This window comes from Pipistrellus hanaki (assembly GCF_964339955.1).
Source record: "Pipistrellus hanaki genome assembly, chromosome: 2".
Taxonomy (NCBI): domain Eukaryota; kingdom Metazoa; phylum Chordata; class Mammalia; order Chiroptera; family Vespertilionidae; genus Pipistrellus; species Pipistrellus hanaki.
The window spans coordinates 185,153,735-185,176,370 of record NC_140504.1 but is presented as its reverse complement, the minus strand read 5'-3'; the positions used below and the strand labels follow the sequence as shown (position 1 = coordinate 185,176,370).

The 22,636-nt window shown below is 45.9% G+C and overlaps 2 protein-coding genes and 1 pseudogene across 4 annotated transcripts in view; 2 read left to right on the top strand and 1 right to left on the bottom strand.

The window, feature by feature from the left end:
• The window catches only part of DHDDS (dehydrodolichyl diphosphate synthase subunit), a 33,027-nt gene extending 26,955 nt beyond the window's left edge, over positions 1 to 6,072 (top strand). The window contains exon 9 of one of the 2 annotated variants that reach the window (XM_084875085.1): positions 3,866 to 6,072. In XM_084875085.1, the coding sequence (XP_084731211.1) occupies positions 3,866 to 4,102 (237 nt within the window). In that variant the 3' untranslated portion in view covers positions 4,103 to 6,072. Of the gene's footprint in view, positions 1 to 3,862 lie in introns of both variants that reach the window. The other variant, XM_084875084.1, reaches the window with a different exon arrangement.
• Positions 6,073 to 7,110: 1,038 nt separating this feature from the next.
• Positions 7,111 to 10,949, top strand: HMGN2 (high mobility group nucleosomal binding domain 2). Its single transcript, XM_084875193.1, has 6 exons — positions 7,111 to 7,310; positions 8,272 to 8,316; positions 8,521 to 8,550; positions 8,890 to 8,940; positions 9,509 to 9,604; positions 10,073 to 10,949. Exons 1-6 carry the CDS (start codon positions 7,296 to 7,298, stop codon positions 10,106 to 10,108), a joined length of 273 nt encoding a protein of 90 aa, XP_084731319.1. The 5' UTR covers positions 7,111 to 7,295; the 3' UTR covers positions 10,109 to 10,949.
• Positions 10,950 to 18,099: 7,150 nt separating this feature from the next.
• On the bottom strand, positions 18,100 to 19,371 carry LOC311617473 (pyruvate dehydrogenase E1 component subunit beta, mitochondrial-like; annotated as a pseudogene). The gene is made up of 2 exons: positions 19,270 to 19,371; positions 18,100 to 19,075 (listed from the first exon to the last, which is right to left on the bottom strand). The product of its transcript is annotated as a pyruvate dehydrogenase E1 component subunit beta, mitochondrial-like (transcript).
• Positions 19,372 to 22,636: the final 3,265 nt, after the last annotated feature.

Here is a 22,636-nt window from a genome sequence, read left to right as displayed (position 1 = left end):
GGGGTGGCCACATCCTTTCTGTCCTGCCAGAACATGCTCATTTAGCCATAGCCACAGTGGTACTGATAAAAGGACAGCCAAACATTAATAGCAGGCACCAGGTTGGAACTATATTATCTCATTTTCCTCAAACCACCCTGTGAGGTGGATACTGTCATCCCCATTTTGTAGATAAAGAATTAGGCTTAGCCGAAACTGGTTTGGCTCAGTGGATAGAGCATCAGTCTGCAGACTGAAATGTCCTAGGTTCAATTCCACTCAAGGGCATGTACATTGGTTGCGGGAACATCCCCGGTGGGGGATGTGCAGGAGGCAGCTGATAGATGATTCTCTCTCATCGATGTTTCTGGCTATCTATCCCTTTCCCTTCCTCTCTGTGAAAAATCAATAAAATATTTTTAAAAAAAGAAAGAAAGAAAGAAAGAATTAGGCTTAGTCAAAAGCATTTGGCTCAGATAAAACTCTATAAAAATAATAAATAAATAAATAAATATATTTATTTATTATTTATTATTTATTTTTTTTCCTATTGATTTTCCACAGAGAGGAAGGGAGAGGGACAGAGAGCTAGAAACATCGATGAGAGAGGAGCATCGACCCAGCTGCCTCCTACACACCCCCTACCGGGGATGTGCTCGCAACCAATGTACATGCCCTTGTCCGGAATCAAACCTGGGTCCCTTCAGTCCACAGGCAGATGCTCTATCCACTGAGCCAAAGAGTTTTTATAAAACTCTTATAAAAATATTTAAAAAAAAAAAAAAAAAAAAAAAGAGGCCTAGAGGTGAGAGTTCTTTGGATAGGAACTTCTGGAGTTCCAGAGCTACAAGAGGACTCACTCTGGCTTGACCATTTTCTTCAATCAATTTCATGTGTCTTGGCTCATTGTTCCATTACCTGATATTCTTTCCGACCATACACACCCCATCTTTATCCAATTCCTCCCATTAAAGTGCAAATATTACCTGTCCATGAGGTTTCACTGCTCCTTGACCTTCATGGCCACAATTTTTCTCCCCTCTAGGCTGCATGGCCTTTTCTCTTGCCTCCTTGATGGCCCTTACTACATCCTACCTGTAGTATGGGATTTTGTGTAGAGATCTGTGTCTTAATCAGCCTGTAAGCCACATGCTTGCTTAGACTGTATCCTGAGCATCTCCCTATCCCCACATAAGGTCAATTACATAGGACCCATGGTTTCTCCTGACTAGGCAACTTCTCAAGCCCGTTTTAGTCTTCATAGCTCTTACATATGAGTTCATTATCATACCCTTGAATACCTAGAGGAGAATATTCCAGAATTTTCATTTATGCAGTAAACTTTTATTACGGAGAGGCGTTAGCAAATCAGTTTCCTATTCTCAACCTCCATGTCTGTCTCCAACCGAAAAAACCTTTCTATCTTTGTTGCAAGACTCAGTGCTTGTTGCACATGGAAGATACCGTGGTATCTTGGTTCTTGAAATTAATTCGATCTGGAAGGCTGTTCAAGAAGCAATTTGTTTGAAAACTGAATATAATTTCCATTAGAAATAATGTGAATTGAAATAATCCATTCTAGTCCCTCAAATGATTCCATTTTAATCTATCTCAATTGCTTTTGATCATTGTTTCGTGAGCACTTTCACTGTCTTAGCAACATCACTCTTGATGGCCTCTTAATGTTTTAAAATTGTTCTAATTGTCAATTTTGCCATGCCAAACTCAGTAGCCATATTAGACATGCGGATACCTCTAACATACTTTGCAATTACTTCTTTTCTTTTTTAAATATGTTTTTATTGATCTTAGAGGGAGAGTAAGGGAGATAGAAACATCCGTGAAACGGAAACATCAACATCAATCAGTTGCCACCTGTACACCCCCTACCAGGGATCTGTCCCCTAATCTGGGCATGTGCCCTGATGGGAAATCAAACCAGTGACTTCTTGGTTTATGGATCTACACTCAACCACTGAGCCACACTAGCCAGGCTTACTTCCTTTTTTAAGCTCTATCATTGCTCTCACAAGTTTCTTTTTCACATTGCTGCTATCACTAAACTTCTTAGGACCCATGGTGATTCACTGTATGTATTTAATAATAACAAAAAGCAAAAAGATATGAAAATATTGACAGCACAATTTCCTAAGACGTTAGCAACAGGGGGTTTAGTGGTAAACTGACTCATACTCTTGAATTCTCTCCTTTGTTTGTTGCATAAGAAAACTGAGTGATCATACAGGTGTTAGCATGAAAGGGCTGTCAGATTGAAATCCAAGTTTTGTTCAACAACCAAGACATTTCTTTCATGAACAAATTATTCGAGGTGGGAGACGTTGGAGAACTGAGGTTTAACTATATTCCTTAAAGGATGAATTCAGCAGTCCAGATGTTTACAGGCTGAGTAGCACAGAGACATGTACAAAAATACAGTGATATACAGTGGAGTCATGTGGTAAGGGTCACCAGAGTATAGGATACCAAGTTGGCAGCAGAGCAGTTTCTCACTTGGCTTTGGCACAAGGTCCAGCGCGCTAAAGTGGCAGGAGCAGAGTGCATCAGTGAGGAACAGAGGGTCTTAGTTCTGCTCCAAAGGATTTCCCCCTCCCCACAGCCATCCTCTGAGCCCTCCTGGGACCACATGATCAGTCACTTGAGTATTTCACACATACAGGATGCCCCAAGTGCCAGAGGAAAAGCCACAGTTTCTGCCTCTAAGAGTTTATGATTTATTTGGAGACACACACAGGGTATAAGAAGTGCTGCTGTGAGTATGATCACCTACCTGATGTCAGAGCAAGTTCCAGGAGCTTATTTTCTAACAGGAAAAGTAGATTGTTGACTATGGACATTAATACTGACTCTACTGGGCAGAAATCAATAAGTGGCTTAAGAGTGCTGCACAGAAAGGTCATTTGCTGGAAGAATCAGCTGGTCCCTATATAGTAGGCAAGTCTGGAACCCAACTCTGAAAACACAGCTTAAAGAATTAGGAGAATGAGCTCAAAGGGAGCCCTGGGAGAGAACTTCAGGCACCAAGAAAGGCTCGCCTGCAGGCCCGGGGCAAAAAAAAAAAAAAAAAAGAGGAGAATGAACCAAAACCGGTTTGACTCAATGGAGCGTAGGCTTGGGGACTGAAAGGTCCCGGGTTCGATTCCGGTCAAGGGCATGTACCTTGGTTGCGGGCATATCCCCAGTAGGGGGTGTGCAAGAGGCAGCTGATCGATGACTCTCTCTCATCGATGTTTCTAACTCTATCTCTCTCCCTTCCTCTCTGTACAAAATCAATAAAATATATTAAAAAAAAAAAAAAAAAAAAGAATTAGGAGAATGACACCCTTAGTGTGACCTGGGAAACCAAAGGGAAATGACGCCATGGATATGCCCCAAGCAGGAAATAGAACCTTCCTTACAATAGAGAACAGATAGTAATAACAGTAAAATTGCTGTTTGAAAGCCTGCTAATATGCTAGAAAGGGTTTCGCATATATTAGCTCTAATCCTTAAAATCACTCTTCAAGATAGGTACAACCCCCACTTTACAGATGAAGAAATGAGGTTAGGAGAGGATTTAATCAAAGCCACAAAGCTAGCTGGGGAAACCAGAAATCAGATCCATCCATATTTTCTGGTTCCCTCAGTGCCAACCTGAGAATTTCAAGAAATACAGATGCTTCCACCCAAAACAAACCAAGATGGACCCCGAACTTCCACTCCCCTCCCTGCACAACATGGTCGCCACCATCACACACCTATTGCCTAACCTTCCCAATCTTGTACAACTTCCCCACTGTTCTACCTGACTTGGCCTGCCCTGTGCCCCACCCACACCTAAAAATGATCTTCCCAGTGATCTCCCCCAACTCCCACTTCTCTTTAGCAGAAGGCCCGAGACATGTATGCAGAGGAGCGGAAGAGGCAGCAGCTGGAGAGGGACCAGGCTGTGGTGACAGAGCAGCTGCTGCAAGAGGGGCTCCCGGCCAGTGGGGACGCCCAGCTCCGAAGGACACGCTTGCACAAACTCTCAGCCAGACGGGAAGAGCGAGTCCAAGGTTTCCTGCAGGCCTTGGAACTCAAGCGGGCTGATTGGCTGGCACGACTGGGCACTGCATCAGCCTGAGTGAGGCTGGCCTCCTGCTACTTGGCCCTGCCCTCCACCTCTAGGGCCCCTCTCCCCTTTCTTGCCTTGAAGGGCACCTCCCTCCTGATGAATTGTGCTCCTTTTGCTTGGCAGGGAGCCCAGTTGACGGTGGCCATAGATACCTTTGGGTTGCCTGGGACAGTGGCCCCTTGGGAGAGTTGAGGATGAGTCTCCAACAAATACACTAAATGCAGTTCTCACCACCAATAGGTTTGGAAAGCAGGCAGCGCCAGGTCTTCTGCTGCCTGCTCCTTCCGCCTTTGCCACCTCTACCTGTGCTTCTAGATGCACTCCCCACCTCCCCCTCTTCCCCCCTGCACATCCTTAAATACCCAATTGTGGGGAAGAGGTCTCCCCAGACCCTCACCCTTTACCCATCCATCTTAGCTTTCCATCCGACTTTCACAAAAGATTTGGCTCCACCTTAGATCTGCTGGTAAATAGCTAATGGGCAGCTGGCGTCATTTGGGCAAGGAGGAGAGATGGAAAGAAAATTTGCCCATCTGCTGGTCCTCCCCCTTGGCTCTCCACCTGGGATTTGCTATTGAATCTCTACCCCCTCCCACCACGCAGTGCTGATTGCTCACTGAAAGGCTCAGCGCCCCCAATGGCACAGAAGCCTGGCGGGTGATTACAATCCAATTACCTATTGTCGACTCAGCCCACACAAGCTTTCCTCCTCCTGCTGCAGGGCTCGGGGCCAGGCTCCAGGGTAAAAGAAGGCCTTGTAGGCCCTGGTGAATCTAGTCCAGCACAGGCCTCTTGCCTGGAACACATCAGAACCAAGAACACAGAAAGAGCCACTTCCCAAATGACTGCCTCCTGCCCTCACCACCTCACACTCTCTCCCACCTCCTGTCTTTTGAGGCCTGGCTTCCTAAGCAGGCCCTGAGACCATCTATTCTTAGCATGTCAGAGTGTCAGCTTGTGAGGGCATGGCTGCCCACAAGGAAGAAGAGGGTTGAGTCAAGAGCTGTGTCCTTTCGCTTACCTCTCCCGCCAGGCCTTGCTGCAGAGGTGCGGAGAGGATTCGTGCCTTTGAAGAGCAACCTCTGCCTCAGGTGCCCCCGAGCAGCCAGCACCAGCCAGAATACCATCCAAGGCTGCTCCAGTCTTCCCATCTTACTTTCTGCAAGCGGTTTCTCCACCTCCTAGGGGAGGGTTGGGGTCTTGCAAGCAGTGCTGCCAGTATACTCTCTAACCCCCGACTTCCCTATACTCTAGTCTTCCCGCCTTCCTCTGCCTAAAGACCTGGTCCAAGAGATTCAAGTTTAAATGGCAGACACTGCGATTGAGAATCGGATTGATGCACCCTTTGGCAAGCCTCCCTCACACCGGGCACAGGGTTCCCAGAGAGCAGGTGCTGTGCATTTTGCCTCTTTACAATGGGGCAGTTGACAGCCTTAATTAGGGAGGCATGAATTATGGGGCTATAATGCAGAGCCCTACAATTAAGGGAATGGGACTGGAGGCAGCAAGCGGAACCTGCCCTGTGAGCATGGCTGAGTCTTGTCTCTTCTGGGTTTTCCCTAATATGATTGGGGTGCAGAAGTGATTAATGGGGCTGGTATCTCTCTTTGGCCTGAGGCCCTGCATTCTGGGAAAGGTACGCAGAGTGGGATGGGCAGGGGATGCCCCAGGAGCACTGGAGAGGTGGAAAGAAGAGACTGAGGGGCCTCTGCCGCCCAGGAGCAGGGGATGCAGATAGTTGATGTGGCCGCATTGTGGTTGCTTCCTACAGACATTTGTACCAACCAGCTTCAACCCTCGCCTCAATAAACTAGGTGGGACCTATTTAAATATCCTCCCACCCGTGAGCTAAGCCCCCACTTGAGGATATTGATCGTGTTCTTGTGTTCCCCTGGTGTCACAGGAATTGAAGAACTCTTAGATGTAAAACTTGTTTGCTAAGACTGTGACAGAAGATAAACCTTGTTTTGCTGCTGCAATTGTCTACCTTCCCTCAGGTGCACCTGGTTACCTCCAGGATCCTTAGCTTTTGGGGGCGTGTGGGGTAAGGGAGCCAATGGAAGAACCCTTTTGCCATCACACCACCTGTTCCTCTACTTGTTTCCTAATCGCGGGACGCTTTCCTCCACCCTCCTTGTCCTCGCGCAAGTGAAAGGAAGCCAGCCTGCCAGTGTGGAAGGAGGGATTTCGCCAGCTGCGTTTGCAGCGCCCAGGCTTGGTGGCCGCGTCGGGTGGGGGCAGCTGAGCTTGCTGTCTCCGAAGCAGGTGGAGCGTAGGGGGAGGAGAGAGCTGGTAGGCAGGCGGCGGATCTCCATCACTCGGTGACGGGGTCCTGAGGTCGGGAAACGGGAACCTCTAGGAGCTGCCCGAGGCTTTAGCTGGGGGCTTCGTGCATATTTGGGGAGGCTGCCGGGCAACGGGTGCTGAAAGGACAGCTCCCACCTGCCCCTCGGCACCCGAAAGTAACCTCTCCGTGTAGTCTCCCTACGAAGTCCCGCTCCACCTTCCCGGCCCCTGTCGGGCTGACTTCCAGGTGAGAGGCATGGCAGCTTCCCCCGGGTGGCAGCTTGGAAGGATGCGCGTCCGGCTGCGCCAAGCGGGCCCCCGCTCTCCCACTTCGGCGTCAGCTCTGGCCTGGGAGCTGCAGCCCGTGCCGCCAGCCGCGCGCTTTCTCCCGCCCCCGGCGGCGCGGCCAGGCCTTGAAAACCCTTCTGGGCCCCAGCGGGAACAGGAAGGAGAGCGGCTGCGATGGCTGAGTGTCGCGCAGCTTGGAGAAGTGGGCAGCTCGGTTGCATAAGGTGGAAGGAACTTGGTAGTTTGCAAAAGCCGGCTCTCGAGATGCCGAAATCCAGAGCCCGCGGGCTGCCCCCCCTCATTTACTGCCTTCTCCGCGCGCCTCCCCTGCGCCCCCACCCCCAAAGCGCGCCGCCGTCTCCGCGCCCTCCTCCCAGGCCCCCCTCCTCACTCCCTCCAGAGGAGGTGAGTTTAAACCCCGCCCACGTGACCCCAGCTGGGCCAATGAGCGGCGGCGGGAGGTGAAATCCGGTTCTAACCGGTCCGGGGCTCCCAGCGCTATAAAAACTTTATAAACCCCCCGGAGCCCTAGCAGTGTGAGGAGACGAGATCGACCCCCGGACCGAGCGAGGCCCGCGCGCTGCTGCATCCCTGCGTCCCGCCCGGACGTCCCGCCGCCGTCGCCATCATGCCCAAGAGAAAGGTACGTGGCGCGAGGGCCCCGGGCGCCGGGCTGCCGCCGCCGCCGCCGCCTCCGTCTCCGCCGCTGCCGCCGCCGCCTGCCGGGCTTCGGGCGCGAGGATCGGCGCGGGGCCGGAGCAGCTCTGCCCCCACCGCCGGCTCGCGAGCCGGTGTCAGCGGCCCCGGGTAACCCTGCGCGTCTCGGCTGCCCGCGGGCGCCAGAGGCCATATTGGAGGAGCGGCGGCCGCGGCAGGAGGAGCCATGTTGGTGGCTGTTTACCCCGCTCCCCTCGGGCTAGACGTGCCCGCCCCGCGCCCCCTCCCCCAGCGGCACCCCCCTCCCCGCGGGCGGGCAATTCAAACCCGAAAAGGCGGGAAGGCGGTGCTTGGGCTTGGCGGGCGGGGTGACGCGCTGCCGCCAAAAAAACCGCCGCCGGGAGGGGGCGGGGCTTCGCGGTGTGGCCCCGCCCCCTCCCACGCCGGGCGCGCGGGACTCGCTACGCCGCCCACGAATTCCCGGGGCTGCGCGCGAGCCTCACGGCTCCCGCCCTCGACGGCTGCCATGGCAACGGCGCCCGGGCCCCGCCTCCGAGCGGGTTTGTTTGCACCAGCTGCAGCTGTTGCTTCTGCTGCTGCCTCTGCCTGGTGCGGTGGCGCAGGCCGCGCTGCCCTGCGCTGCCCTCCTCCAGCCTAGCGCGTCTCCCTCGGGCCACTTGGCGGAGACTGGGAGGCTGAGGTTCCGGCACCCTGCGAGCTTTGGGCTGGATTTGGCATGATGTGTACACAGATGAGCACGCCCACAGTTTCTAAGCTCTTCGGGTATTTGCATAGGAGGCACGGGTGCTAAAAGACGATTTGTATATCCTAGGGAAGTTGTGTGCAAGACTACTTTTCTCTCCTTTGGACTGGGTTAAGCTTAGTGAGTCGTTAAAAATTGCCTCGGAGGCTGCAGGTTTCTGAGTTTCTGTTTTTGTTTCTCATAGGCTGAAGGGGATGCTAAAGGAGATAAAGCCAAGGTGAAGGACGAAGTAAGTCTTGTTTATTCTCTTTTGGAGTCTTGCAAAGCTTTGGGTTCCTCTGGTGGTAATTAATCATACCCCTATTCCTGAATTTGCCCAAGTTCTCTTCCCATCCTATAGCCTAGAACAGATTGGCATTAAGATTTTTATTTTATTTTTAAGTGGTTGGACTATTTTATTTCTAACTTACTCATTTTCTATTTTTTTAAATAGCCACAGAGAAGATCTGCCAGGTTATCAGCTGTAAGTATGTCTGCTTTTAAATTTTCACATTTATTCCTGAAACTAGCTTCCTATGAGTGATGGTCGGTGGCTGGTTTTAATGAGCTGCTGCTACACTGTGGACTCTCACCCATTTGAGATCCACTGGCTAGGAAATTATCATGGCAGATAGTCAAAGTGGAACACTCCTGATTGTTACTTGAGTGGGTTTCTGAAGATTGGAAATTTTCATGGGGAGTCAGCCACAAAATCTTTATGAAATATGGAAGATCTTTAATTCGGTGCGACTGTGATTTGGTGGTTGTTTTTCTTTGGCTCATCATACTGATGTTGTCTTCCCCTCTCTCCTCCAAATAAAAGAAACCTGCTCCTCCAAAGCCAGAGCCCAAGCCTAAAAAGGCCCCTGCAAAGGTGAGTGGGACTGGGACAAGGTGTTTCTAGGAGTCTTAAAAGGCTGAGCGCGATTTCATGTTTACGGGGGGTTGCTGTATATAACAGCTTCATCTGTTGGCACAAAGTTGAGATATGACAAAGTTAGCAGGACTGGGCCTTATAATTATGCCCTAATTGTTCACTTTCACAGAATGAGGACTGCCCTTCAGTATCTAAATGCAGCATAATGGTGACTCCGTTATGCGTATTCTGAATTGTTTTGATAGCTTGACTTATCCCTGAGATTTGTATAAAAGAACTATCATTAGTTAGAGGAAATTGCACATCTTCAGTATTTAACATCTAAGTTTTAAGCTATCTTATTCTACCCTATTTCTCATACTCGGATAAAAAATTCTGTATACTTAGGACCACAGCAAATTATAGATCATTTGGCCTAGTTTTGATCAGTGTTCTCAGTGAGAGAGGGTTTATAGTTTGTATGTTATCTTTAATAAATAATCCTGCCTTGTACAGAACTTTCTAGGCCACACAGTGGTAATATGAAGTTAAGAGAAACAGCTTTTTTCTTTCTCCCTTCTTTTAGAAGGGAGAGAAGGTACCGAAAGGGAAAAAGGGGAAAGCTGATGCTGGCAAAGACGGGAATAACCCTGCAGAAAATGGAGATGCCAAAACAGACCAGGTACAACTGCCACCTCCCTTTTTGCAAAGCCTTGCTCATTGGATTGTTTACTGAGCCCAAAAGGTCTTAGTTGCCTTTTTCCTGCATCTACATCATTCCAAGTATATCTTTCAGTTAGAATCTGCTTGTGATTTCCTATTCGCTTAAATCCTGGATTCCTGGAGTCTTTGCTATTCAATAAAGGGCACTGTGGTACTGATTTTTGTCCTATTAGGTGTCACACTTTTGCTACCCTATAGAGTTTTGAAGCTGAGAAGAACCTCAGGTCTAATGCTGATTTGTCCCCTACCCTGATTTTAGCAAAGTTTCCTACCAACTCATTCTCAGAAGTACTAAGTCTCAGTTTTAAACTATCTGAAACCTGAACTTCGGCTGGCCCAAGAGCAAAATACTGTTATATATGGGATATGAGTGAAGATAGTCTCAAACTCTTTAAGTGCTGTACTAATCTGTCTATTTTTCTTTTAGGCACAGAAAGCTGAAGGTGCTGGAGATGCCAAGTGAAGTGTGTGCATTTTTGATAACTGTGTATTTCTGGTGACTGTACAGTTTGAAATACTATTTTTTATCAAGTTTTATAAAAATGCAGAATTTTGTTTTACTTTTTTTTTTTTTTTTTTTTTTTTTTTTTTTTTAAGCTATGTTGTTAGCACACAGAACACTTCATTGTTATTTTGGGGGGGAAGGACACATAGTACTAATAGAATGTCTCCAAAGCTGGACTGACATGGGGGGAATACCCTTCCCTTCTAGTTTTGAGAAACTTCCTCTTGGTTCCCGGGAGGAGGGATCTCTTGATGTTGACACACATTAGCCATCTTGGCACAAACACTTTGTCGTGTGGAAAAACTAAAATTCGTTTTTATGTCCTTTTCTCCCTCTCCACTTTAAGCATAGACTTTGGCTGTCTTAAGCCCAGAGACCTATGGGACCTGACCCCAAAAAATTGATTTCCAGTATGTTGTGCAGCCTGGACTGTCCAGTGTCACCACTGAGATGGCATTCCTCAAAAGAACGGCAGTTCCTTTTTAGATTGTGGATCTACAGATTGATCTTCTCGGCCATTTTCATTTCATTTCCTGAAAGTCAGGGTCGGCTTGTGAAAAGTTGTCAAACAACATGCTTAATGTGAAATGTCAACCCTCACTCTAAACTTTCGCTGTTCAGAGCATCAGATGAAGACTTCATTGGGTTTTATAGTGGCTTTCTGATTTTGGTAGTTCATTGAAGAAGGGAGTTTGAAAATTGTTGTATACTGTTAATTGTCTGCCCATGTCCTGCCTGAAATACCATGATTGTTTATGAAAAGTATCTTTAATAAAGCTGGATACAGTTTGGCTTGGAATGCTGCCTCTAATCTTTTCCCAAGTCTAAGGACAGGACCGTTCTGGTGTGCGGTGTAAAGGCTCCACGTACAGTCTGTCTGGAAGAGTGAACAGCGCTGTCCTGTTGACAGAATACAGTGTGAGGTGGAGTTAGAAAAGATCCCAGAAGTAGGAAGTAGACAGTGGTTTTTGTGCTTGGTCGCGCAGTGTACTTTTTTGGTAGATGTAAGATTTCAGCCTGGTAGTTAACAGCAAAATAACTCTACAGTTAACGCTTAAAATCCCCGTAAAATTAACGTTAATAGATCCAACTATAGTCCTGTGTCAGGAGGAAGTGCTGCTCTGTATACATTTGACCATGAGACGAAGGCAGAAGGCAGTCTGCTTTCCAGCAGACCTGCGAGTCTTCTGTGAATTGATGAAACTCTTGTCACTGGTGACCTGGAGCTCCCACAAGGAAGCCATTAACAGACTCGGATTGCTTTAGTTCGGAGATTCTGCAAAGAGCCCCTTTCCTCCGGGGAAATAGGGAGTTCATCTGTTAGAATTGGAACTTGCAATAAATTCATCACAAATCACTAATTTTTTTTGAGGGAATTAAGTAAGTTGAACATTAAAAAAAAAAAAAAGGTACAATACATTTCCATGGCTGGGTATGTTTATCTGCTTAGTCAAAACTCATACCAGTGAAGCCCTTCCTGGTAGGTTTTCTACCTGATCTTCAGTCTTGGGACGATTGTGTAATGTAAGTTAACCACCATTTTTATGGATGAGGAAACGGGCTCGGATGGAGAAACTTGTTCCGGGTTATGTGCACATCTGAAGAGCAGCGGTTATGTGCACATCTCATGAGGAGTCTGGATTCAACCCCCCAATTGTGTCAAAAATGTCTGACTTCTCCTTGGGAGGCCCCTTTTGTATAAAGTATAATTTGTCCACTTAAGTAATTTCCAGCCATTTGCTTTCATTCTTGAAATAGTTTCAGGTTGTAATAATTTTTTTTAATATATTTTATTGATTTTTTTACAGAGAGGAAGGGAGAGGTAGAAACATCGATGAGAGAGAAACATCAACCAGCTGCCTCCTGCACACCCGCTACCGGGGATGTGCCTGCAACCAAGGTACATGCCCTTGACCGGAATCGAACCTGGGACCTAAGACTGATGCTCTATCCACTGAGCCAAACCGGTTTCGGCAATGTAATAATTTTTATTTGGTGGCAGGGGGTGGCATCTTCCAGAGTGGACCCATTACAGCTGTTAGGAGTAGGGGTTCAATAACTTGGTATTTGAGCAGAAGTTGCAGGATTTGAGGAAATGGGGTTACTTCATTAATATTTGTAGGAGTTCAGATTCAGTAAAATGTGAGCCTGTGGACTGTTAGAAGCTCTGCCATGTGCTCATCTAATGTTTAGGTCAATCCTATATAGATTACCCTCATTGTGTAATTAAGGAACACATAATTGGCTGAGATTAAACTCGTGAGAGACCCTCTTTCTGTTACCTAGAAATTAGGATGGGTAGGGTGAGCTTAGTGGGTTTTTTTTTTTAATATACATTTTTATTGATTTCAGAGGGGAAAAGAGAGAGAGATATCAACAATGAGAGAGATCATTGGTCAGCTGCCTCCTGCACACTCCACACAGGATTGAGCCCACAACTCAGGCATGTGCCCTGATGGGGAATCAAACCGTGACATGATTCATCCCCTGAGCCAGGCCGGCTGGGCGGAGCTTCACTTTTTGTTGTTTTTACTTCCTGGAAAATGTTTATTGATTGACTGGCTGTGGATCACAAGAGTACCTAGGCTTAAACCAAGAAACCAGACATGAATATGGTAAGGATGTTTAAGTCAGCCATCATAGTATGCTCAGTGCCAGCCCCTCCCTGAACTGAGTCTGGTCATAGGAAAATGTAAATGTGGACTCTTCCCCTCGGTCCAGCCTCGAGCCCACTCCTGTATCTCTGGACGATCACCAGTTGCTACATTCGGGAGCTTTGGGGTGGGGCGTGACGGGCTTAAGGAGGATTGGTCTCAAGACAAGGTAGGGCTGTTCTAGGCTCTTCACAACCTCTGTCCTCTGCTGCCCTCAGTAAGTCCACCCACCTCACCAAGCTCTGCTTCAGGCCTCAGCTTGTCAAAAATGTCCAGAGGCAGCTTTCTTTCCCTTTTTTCTCTTTCAAGAATAGTGAAGCCGAAACTGGTTTGGCTCGGTGAATAGGGCATCGGCCTGCGGACTGAAGGGTCCCGGGTTCAATTCCAGTCAAGGGCATGTACCTTGGTTGTGGGCACATCCCCAGTGGGTGGTGTGCAAGAGGCAGCTGATAGAGTTAGAAATATCGATCTCTCTCCCTCTCTGTAAAAAAGTCAATAAAATATATATTTTTTTAAAAGGAGTGAACGGTCAAAACCGATTTGGCTCAATGGATAGAGCGTCGGTCTGCGGACTGAAGGGTCCCAGGTTCGATTCCGGTCAAGGGCATGTACATTAGTTGCAGGCACATCCCTGATGGGGGGTGTGCAGGAGGCAGCTGATTGATGTTTCTCTCTCATCGATGTTTCTAGCTCTCTATCCCTCTCCCTCCCTCTCTGTAAAAAATCAATAAAATATATTTATAAATAAATAAATAAAAAGGAGTGAACCCTGGCTGGTGTGGCTCCATGGGGGGTCATCCTCCTGCATTGAAAGGTGCTGGTTTAGTTCTCCTTCAGAGCACAATGCCCCATGGCCCATCGATGTTTTCTCCCTCCCTAAAAAGCAATTTTAAAAATCATGCCGAAACGGGTTTGGCTCAGTGGATAGAGCGTTGGCCTGCGGACTGAAAGGTCCCGGGTTCGATTACGGTCAAGGGCATGTACCTTGGTTGCAGGCACATCCCCAGTAGGGGGTGTGCAAGAGGCAGCTGGTCGATGATTCTCTCTTATCAATGTTTTAATCTCTATCCCTCTCTCTTCCTCTCTGTAAAAAATAAAATATATTTTTTAAAAAATTTACCTTAAAAATAAATCTTTTTTTACAAAATTTCCCACAGGCCCCTCAGCCACCCAAGTTTCACTAGGCAGAACTGAGTTGCCTGTGTACTAAACCAATCATGGCAAGAGGGACAAAACTCTAGAGTGTGTTCAGGGTCAGACTACTGGAACTGAAGGAGGGAGGGACAGATGTTGGACAAGAGGGGAAGGGGCTGTCTGAACCCCAACAGTGGACAAGCTTCCTGCCATGCTTGGATCCCATGCTGTCTCACCTGCAGCATTACACTGCTGAGCACAACCCCACACTTTCTTAAAACTGAGCTGTATAATTCACCATAAAATTCACTATTTTAAAGCATACAGTTGAATGGATTTTAGTCTCACCACTAATTCTAGGATATTTTCACCACTCCAAAAAGAATTCCCATACAAAAAGTAAGTCACTTGCCTAGCTGGTTTGGCTCACTGGATAGAGCAGTGGTCGGCAAACCGCGGCTCTTTGGCCCCTTGAGTGTTCTAGCACTTCTTCAAAAACTGATTTCTGCGCATGGGCCACGAAGTTTCTATCGCACTCTATGCGTGCGCCTGCACGTGGTATTCTGTGGAAGAGCCACACGCAAGGGGCCAAAGAGCCGCATGTGGCTCACGAGCCGCAGTTTGCCGACCACTGAGTTAGGTGGTGAACATTTGCATCATTTCCACTTTTTGGGGCATTTATAAATACTATGAGTATTACATAGAATTTTCATGTGGACTTATTCTCAGCTCTCGTGGTCATAGGCCTCAGAGTGGGATTGCTGGGTCATAGGGTACCTCTGTGTTTACATTTTGAGGAACTTCCAGGCCATGTTCCCACATTTCACATTTCCACCAGCGATCTATGAGGGTTCTGATGTTGTGGGCTTGCTCCCAGTAGGGGGTGTGCAGGAGGCAGCCTATCAGATTCTCCTCATGTTCCTCTTCCTCTCTGAAACCAATAAAAGTAAAGTATTAAAAACAAAACAAAACAAAAAAAAAAACGGTTCTAGCCTGCTTTCTGGGCCTTCCACTTTCTCAGACATATCTGTCTAGTTCTAGGCTCTGTGCTCCTTCCTCAAATCCCTTTGAGATCCCTTTTCTACAGTTCCTCCCTGTGAGGTCACTCAGTGACACATTTTCATCTGCCCACGTCTTGAGTTCAGTATTTCTACCAGCCTGTGCAGTCCCGTGCAAATGTGCCTCAGCACCAAATTTAACACGACCAAAACAGGATCCATCTTGTTCACAAACTCACCTCCCTGCTTTCCTAGATCTAGTAAAAAGCACCACTGTTGCCCTAGTCAGTTTTCCCAGTGGTTAGAGCAACAGCACACAGAGGGAAGGGTCCTGTGTTTGATTTTGGTCCAGGGCACATACCTCAGTTGCAGGTTCAATTCTCCAACCCTGGTTGAGATGCAAGCAGGAGGCAACCAATCGATGTGTCTCTCTCACATCAATGTTTCTCTCTTCCCCCCTCCCACTCCCAAAAATAAATGGAAAAAATATCCTCACTCCTCAGCACCACTCCATCCCTCAAGCAAGAAACCTGATAGATACCTTGTTTTTCACGATCACACATTTCTAGTGAATGCCTAAATCATGCTGACTTAGGGGAATGCTTTTTTTTTTTTTTAATATATTTTATTGATTTTGTACAGAGAGGAAGGGCGAGAGATAGAGAGTTAGAAACATCGATGAGAGAGAGTCATCGATCAGCTCCTCTTGCACACCCGCTACTGGGGATATGCCTGCAACCAAGGAACATGCTCTTGACCGGAATCGAACCCGGGACTTTTCAGTCCCCAAGCTGACGCTCTATCCATTGAGCTAAACCAGTTTCGGCAGGGGGGGAATTTTTCATGGAAAATTTCAAGTATGTGTAAAAGAATATAATGAACCTCCAGGTATCTATCACAGCCTCAGCAATTATCAACTCATGGCCAACGTTTAATTTTTAAAAAATATTTTTATTGCCCCAGCTGGTTTGGCTCAGTAGATAGAGTAGCAGGCTGTGGACAGAAGGGTCCCAGATTTGATTGTGGTCAAGAGCATGTGCCCAGGTTGTCTGTGGGTTCAATCCCAGGGAGCATGCAGGAGGCTGCCTATCAATGATTCTCTGTCAGCATTGATGTTTCTATCTCTACCTCTCTGAAATCAATAAAAAAAATATCAAACCCTGACTTGGTTTATAGGTGGATGCTCAACCACTGAGCCACATAGGCCAGGCAAACCTTTAACCTGCCATATTTCATCCATAAATGTTTATATATATCGACTTTTTTGTTTTTTATTGATTTGAGAGAGACATTAATTTGTTCCACTTATTTATGCATTCATTGGTTGCCTCTTACATGTGCCCTGACTGGAGATTGAACCCACAACCTTGGTGTGCTGGGGCAATGCTCTAATCGAGCTAGCTGGCTACGACTACATATGGACTTTTACAAAATAATTACAGCCCTAGCTGGTTTGGCTCAGTGGATAGAGCATTAGCCTGCAGACTGAAAGGTCCCAGGTTCAATTCTAGTCAAGGGTACATTCCTGGATTGTGGGCTCAATTCCCAATAGGGGGCATGCGGGAAGCAGCTGATCAATGATTCTCATCATTGATGTTTCTACATCTCACTCTCCCTTCCTCTCTGAAATAAATAAATGTATATATAAAAAACAATTACAATAGCATTTAGCATTCCCAAAAATTAATATTAATTCCTTAATATGAAATACTCAAGTTTAATTGCCTGTTTTGTTTTTTGAAAATTCAAACAGGCTCAAAATAATGCAAATGCTAGTCACCAGTGTCACCCCAATACATTCAGTAAAAATTAAGAAATAGTAATAATGCAAGTGGTTGGCATGTTTCTTGGAATCTCTTTGAGCTTCATCTCCGTTACCCAGTCTGGATTGTGCTGTTTTATCTCTGCAGCGTCATTTAACAGGTCTCTCTATCCTTGGTATTTCTGTTCATTGAGAAGATAGATGTAATTGCATTCAGATGCAGTGGCAAAACTTTATAGTGTTGTATGTTTTCATCAGGAGAATCATCGTGCCTGTCTCTTTTTTTTAAAACATATTTATTTGATTTTTCTTACAGCGAGGAAGGGAGAGGGATAGAGAGCTAGAAACGTCGATGAGAGAGAAACATCAACCAGCTGCCTCTTGCACACCCCCTACCGGGGATGTGCCCGCAACCAATGTACATGCCCTTGACTGGAATCAAACCTGGGACCTTTCAGTCTGCAGACCGACGCTCTACTGCTGAGCCAAACTGGTTTCAGTCATATCTGTCTCTTTTTATATTTTGCAGCCTTTGAAGCTAAATGCCTAGATCCATTAATTTATCAAAGGCTGCAAAATGTGATCTTTTAATTAATCCATTCCTTCTTCATATAATACCTGAAATACCTATAAAAGAGAAACTTCCATCTGTTATTTGGTATTCAGTTACAGTTTATTGGAAAAGATAAAAGCCCAAGTCTTTTGCCAGTTTTCAAAGTAATGAGTTGGTTTACTAGCACCCTCCAAAGTGACCAGTGGATGGGTTTTTATTTTTTTTCATAGTTAGGAATTCCTTTATTCCTTATCAAAACTGTTTATTTGTTTTTTAACACATTTCATTGATTTTTTACAGAGAGGAAGAGAGAGGGATAGAGAGTTAGAAACATTGATGAGAGAGAATCATCGATCAGCTGCCTCCTGTACACCCCCTACTGGGGATGTGCCCGCAACCAAGGCACATGCCCTTGACCGGAATTGAACCCGGGACCCCTCAGTCCGCAGGCTGACGCTCTACCCACTGAGCCAAACCGGTTTAGGCTCAAAACAGTCTTAACAGTAATGTAGATCATATGCTTTTTTTTCTTTACATATAAATTGTCTTTTTATATATACATCATTCATCAGGACTCTGCCATTCATACTTTGTCCTTCCAGTGAGAGGGTAAAATTTTACATTAGTCTTATTCGAAGAAAATGCTATTGTAACAGACAAAAAACAACAACAACAACAAAAAAAAAAACAGGCATGGAGTCTATGACAGTAAGGATGGAGTTTTCCACTTACAAGCACATTCTTCCCAGAACAAAAACATTAATGATTTGTAAGATCTTACCCTTCAATCCAGGTAGCATCAGCAAGTATTTTAAATAAATGCCAATGACTTGATATTAAAGTCCAAACTAGATCTTGAATATTTTCTTTATTGCAAATATGATGTCTTTAACCTGAGGTGCACAGTTATCTTCTAGAATCTTCGCATAAGGCACAGGGACGTCAGCACCGGTGACAGGTACTGCAGCAGCATCCGGGAAACTGAACGCAGGGCCTTCCACGATCCTGGCACAATTTCAGCTCCTATTCCAAACTGGCCAACCTCCTCCCATAGTCACCAGGTCACTGGTCTTCATGACACCGGTTTCTGTTGTTTCAATGTCCATTGGTCTGTTGGTTCGCAGCTTTATCTCCTCACATTCAATTCACTCCTTAGATAGCACTGTTGCAGCTTCTAAGCAGTGTCCACCGGCCTTGAATGGGCAGCTACAGTTTTATGTGTCCCTTCCCTTTCTATTTTGACTTTTCCAATAGGAATCAGAAAATCTTTTGACTGAGCTTCTTGGGGAAATTCAAAAGCAACTCCATACATCAATTCACGTTCTAGCGTCACCACTGGGTTGTTATCCCGAATGGCTGGTTTAATAAGTCCTTTAGCACCCTCTGCATTCCAGGGGCTGACCGCCTTCAAGCCCGGGCAGTGTCCATACCGGGCAGCAAAGCACTGTGAGTATCGGGCAGCTACGCCTGCTGAGGCCCCATTGGGCCCCCTGAGGACAATGGGCACACTCTGAAGGCCCCCTGATATGTATTAGGTCTTGGCAGCTGAGTTTATAACCTGGCCAATGGCTTGCAAAGAGACATTGAAGGTCATAAATTCACAAATGGGCCGCAACCCAGCCATAGCTGCACCTATGGCAAATCCAGCAAAGCCCATCTCAGATATAGGTGTGTCTATAATCCTCTTATCGCCATATTTCTTCCATAGGCCTCTCCTAACCTTGTAAGCCCCCTCATACTGGCCACTTCTTCCCCAAGCTGGCCACTTCTTCTCACCTCTTTCAGCTCCTCACCCACACCTTGATTTACAGTAGGGGTGTCGAACTCAATCAGAGAAGGGGCCAAAATCTAAAATCCAGCCTAATTCGCGGGCCGAATGGTTTACTGAACAGTCATAAACTGACAATGTCATAAACTGACAGCGGAGTGCAGTGATGACAACGCGGTGCGGGCCACATTGCAAGGCCTGGCGGGCTGGATTTGGCCCGCGGGCCTTGTGTTTGACACATGTGATTTACAGCATCACGAACTGTCACCGGCAGCGCCGCTGGGGCCGGCCGGTGGAAGTGCCTCCTCCGCAGCCGCAGGGGTCTCCGCACCAGCGCAGGCACCACCACCATCTCAACCATGTCGTCCTCTAGCCGCCGCCGAATGACTCGGATGGGTGTTTAGTGTGTGAGCATCCTGATCACTGAACTAACTTTATCATGTTTTTTAGTTCATTGCGGTTAATAAACTTAATGATGCTCACATTGTCCTTATTTTTGTCCAGTGGAGGCCTCTTCAGTTTGGTTTCTGAGTTCTTTTTTTAAAAATTTTTTTTAAACTCTTAACTTTTTTTCTTTATCATCACCTGAGGATATACATTTATTTTATTTTATTTTATTATTTTTTTTTAAATTTTTTTTATTAAATTATTATTTTTGTACATATACCAATGCCCCCCCCTCCTATACATACCCTCCCTCCCCAGAGTTTTATGTCCATTGGTTGTACTTATATGCATGTATATAAGTCTTTCGGTTGATCGTTTATCTCCCCCAGATCTCCCCAACCTCCCCGCTGTAAATTGACAGTCTGCTTGTTGCTTTATATCTATCTTTTGGTTCTTCAGCTTAATATGTTCTTTATCATTCTGAGTCCTTTTGACACACCCTTTTGTATTTGGTAACTTCCTTGCTATCAAGTATGATAGGATGTTCCTGACTTACCTTGTACATTTCCTGCTCCAGATGTGGAGTCCAATATTTCTGGGGAGAGGGTGCGGGGCGGGACATCCTGGTTTCTCTTAGTGGTGAATAGCATCGCGATACCAAAATCTAGGCTCTACAATGCCCATTGCTGCTGAGTTGGTCATGTTTCTAGCCTTTTTGGTGCACATCACAAAGCTGGGATATGTTTTTTAAAACACCTTTTTAAACATAAAACACATTGATATTTTCTATTCAAATTCAGTCCGCAGGCCGACACTCTATCCACTGAGCCAAACCAGTTTCGGCTATTGTTTTTTTAAGAGTGGAATGGAGAGTGGGAGAGGGAGAGAAACATTGATGTGAGAGAGACACATCAATTGGTGTCTCCCACATTTGCCCCGACCAGGGCCGGGGATAGAGCCTGCAACTGAGGTATGTGCCCTAGACTGGAATTGAACCTGGGACCTTGGCCAACACTCTATTCACTGAGCCAAATCAGCTAGGACTAGGTTTGTTTGTTTTTTTAATTAAAAATTTTTAATGTTGACATTATTGTAGGTGTCCTCCTCCTAAACCCCCTTTCTTCACCTCCCTCCCAGCATATTGTTTTATATTAAATTAATAGGTACTCCAAGTCTTTTCTATCTGGTCCTTTTTATGTAGTTATTCTTTCTTTCTCTCTCTCTCTCTCTCTCTCTCTTTCTCTCTCTCTCTCTCTCTTCTTTTAATGTTTTCTTAGTTGAGTGGTATTTAGGAAGGTATATTTTTATTCAGTGGTTATCTTTATATCAATGCCTTTATGTGAATAATCCTAGTCCCTTCCACCTCGCTGAGGCTTCCTAAAAGGCTGGTTGAGCCCTAGCTGGTTTGGCTCAGGGGATAGAGCGTTGGCCTGTGGACTGAAGGTCCCGGGTTTGATTCCGGCCAAGGGCAAATGCCCAGGTTGTGGGCTCAATCTCCAGTGTGGGGTGTGCGAGAGGCAGCCCATCAATGATTCTCTCTCATCCTTGATGTTTCTATATCTCTCTTTTTCCCTTCCTCTCTGAAATCAATAAAAAAAGATATATCTTTTAAAAATAAAAGAAAAATATCTCTGGGAGAGGATTAACAACAATTACAACAAAATACTTCATCTCCTCTTAAGTCCTCCACCAGGGCTGGAGGGTTTAGCTGAGCAAAGAGTAATTCTTTAAAAAAAAAAAAAATAAATAAATAAATTTAAAAAAAAAAAAAAAAATATATATATATATATATATATATATATATATATATATATATATATTAACATCAATGATGTTTCTCTCTCTCCCTCTCCTTTCCTCTCAAAAATCAATAATTTAAATTATATATATATATATATATATATATATATATGTCTCAGTGCACGAAATTTGTGCACTTGTGGGTATGGCTCAGCTCAGCTTGCACCCTCTCATAGTCCAGGAGCTCTCAGGGGATGTCTGACTGACCCATGGGCCTAAGCCATCAGTCAGACATCCTTAGTTATGCCATGGACATGGGAGAGGCTCCCCGCCACCTCCATTGCGCTCACCAGCCCTGAGCCTGGCTGCATTGAGTGCCTGCCTCCAGGTGGTCAGTGCACGTCATAGCGACCGGTCATTCTGCTGTTTGTCAATTTACATGTTGGCCTTTTATTATATAGGATATTTAAAAAGTCCTAGCTGAAAAAAATAAAAGCCCTAGCAGGTTTGACTCAGTGGATAGAGCATCGGCTTGTGGAATGAAGGGCCCCAAGTTTAATTCTGGTCAGGGGCACATGCCCAGGTTGTGGGCTTGATCTCCAGAGTGGGGTGTGCAGGAGGCAGCCAATCTGATTCTCTGTTTCTATCTCTCCCTCTTCCTTCCTCTCTGAAATTAATTTAAAAATACTAAAGAGAGTGAGAGAGACAGAGGAAGATATAAACAAGTAGACGAATACACCGTGTTCATGGATGGTAGAATTAACATCATTAAAATGTCCATGCCGGGACCGGTTTGGCTCAGCGGATAGAGCGTCGGCTTGGGGACTGAAGGCCCCCGGGTTTGATTCCGGTCAAGGGCATGTACCTTGGTTGCGGGCATATCCCCAGTGGGGGGTGTGCAAGAGGCAGCTGATCAATGACTCTCTCATTGATGTTTCTAACTCTCTCCCTTCCTCTCTGTACAAAAATCAATAAAATATATTTTAAAATGTCCATACTACCCAAAGTAATCTACAGGTTCAATGCAATCTTTATTGAAATACCAATAGCACATTTCACAGATCTAGAACAAACACCAAAAAATGTATATGGAACCAAAAAAGACCCGAAATAGTTGCAACAACCTTAAGAAAGAACACACTTGGAAGGGTCACAAAACCAGATATCAAGTTATACTACAAAGCCCCTGTAACCAAAACAGCCTGGCACTGGCACAAGAACAGGCATATAGATCGATGGAACAGAACAGAAAGCCCAGAAATTGACCCCAGCCATTACGCTCAATATTTGACAAAGGAGGCAAGAGCATTCAATGGAGTAAAGACAGTCCCTTCAATAAAACGCTCTATCCACTGAGCAAAACTGGCTAGGCTCAGTGGATAGAGCATCGGCCTGCAGACTAAAGCAGCAGTTGCCAACTGGTGGTCTGTGAGGTTCGAAAAGTTGACAAACCACTGGACTAAAGGGTCCCAGGTTTGAATCCGGTCAAA

Bases quoted from the DNA above. Each gene is read 5' to 3' on its own strand.
- HMGN2 (XM_084875193.1), top strand. The intron at 8,551-8,889 runs GTAAGTATGTCT...TCCAAATAAAAG, and splicing joins GATCTGCCAGGTTATCAGCT to AAACCTGCTCCTCCAAAGCC. The intron at 8,941-9,508 runs GTGAGTGGGACT...CCCTTCTTTTAG, and splicing joins CTAAAAAGGCCCCTGCAAAG to AAGGGAGAGAAGGTACCGAA.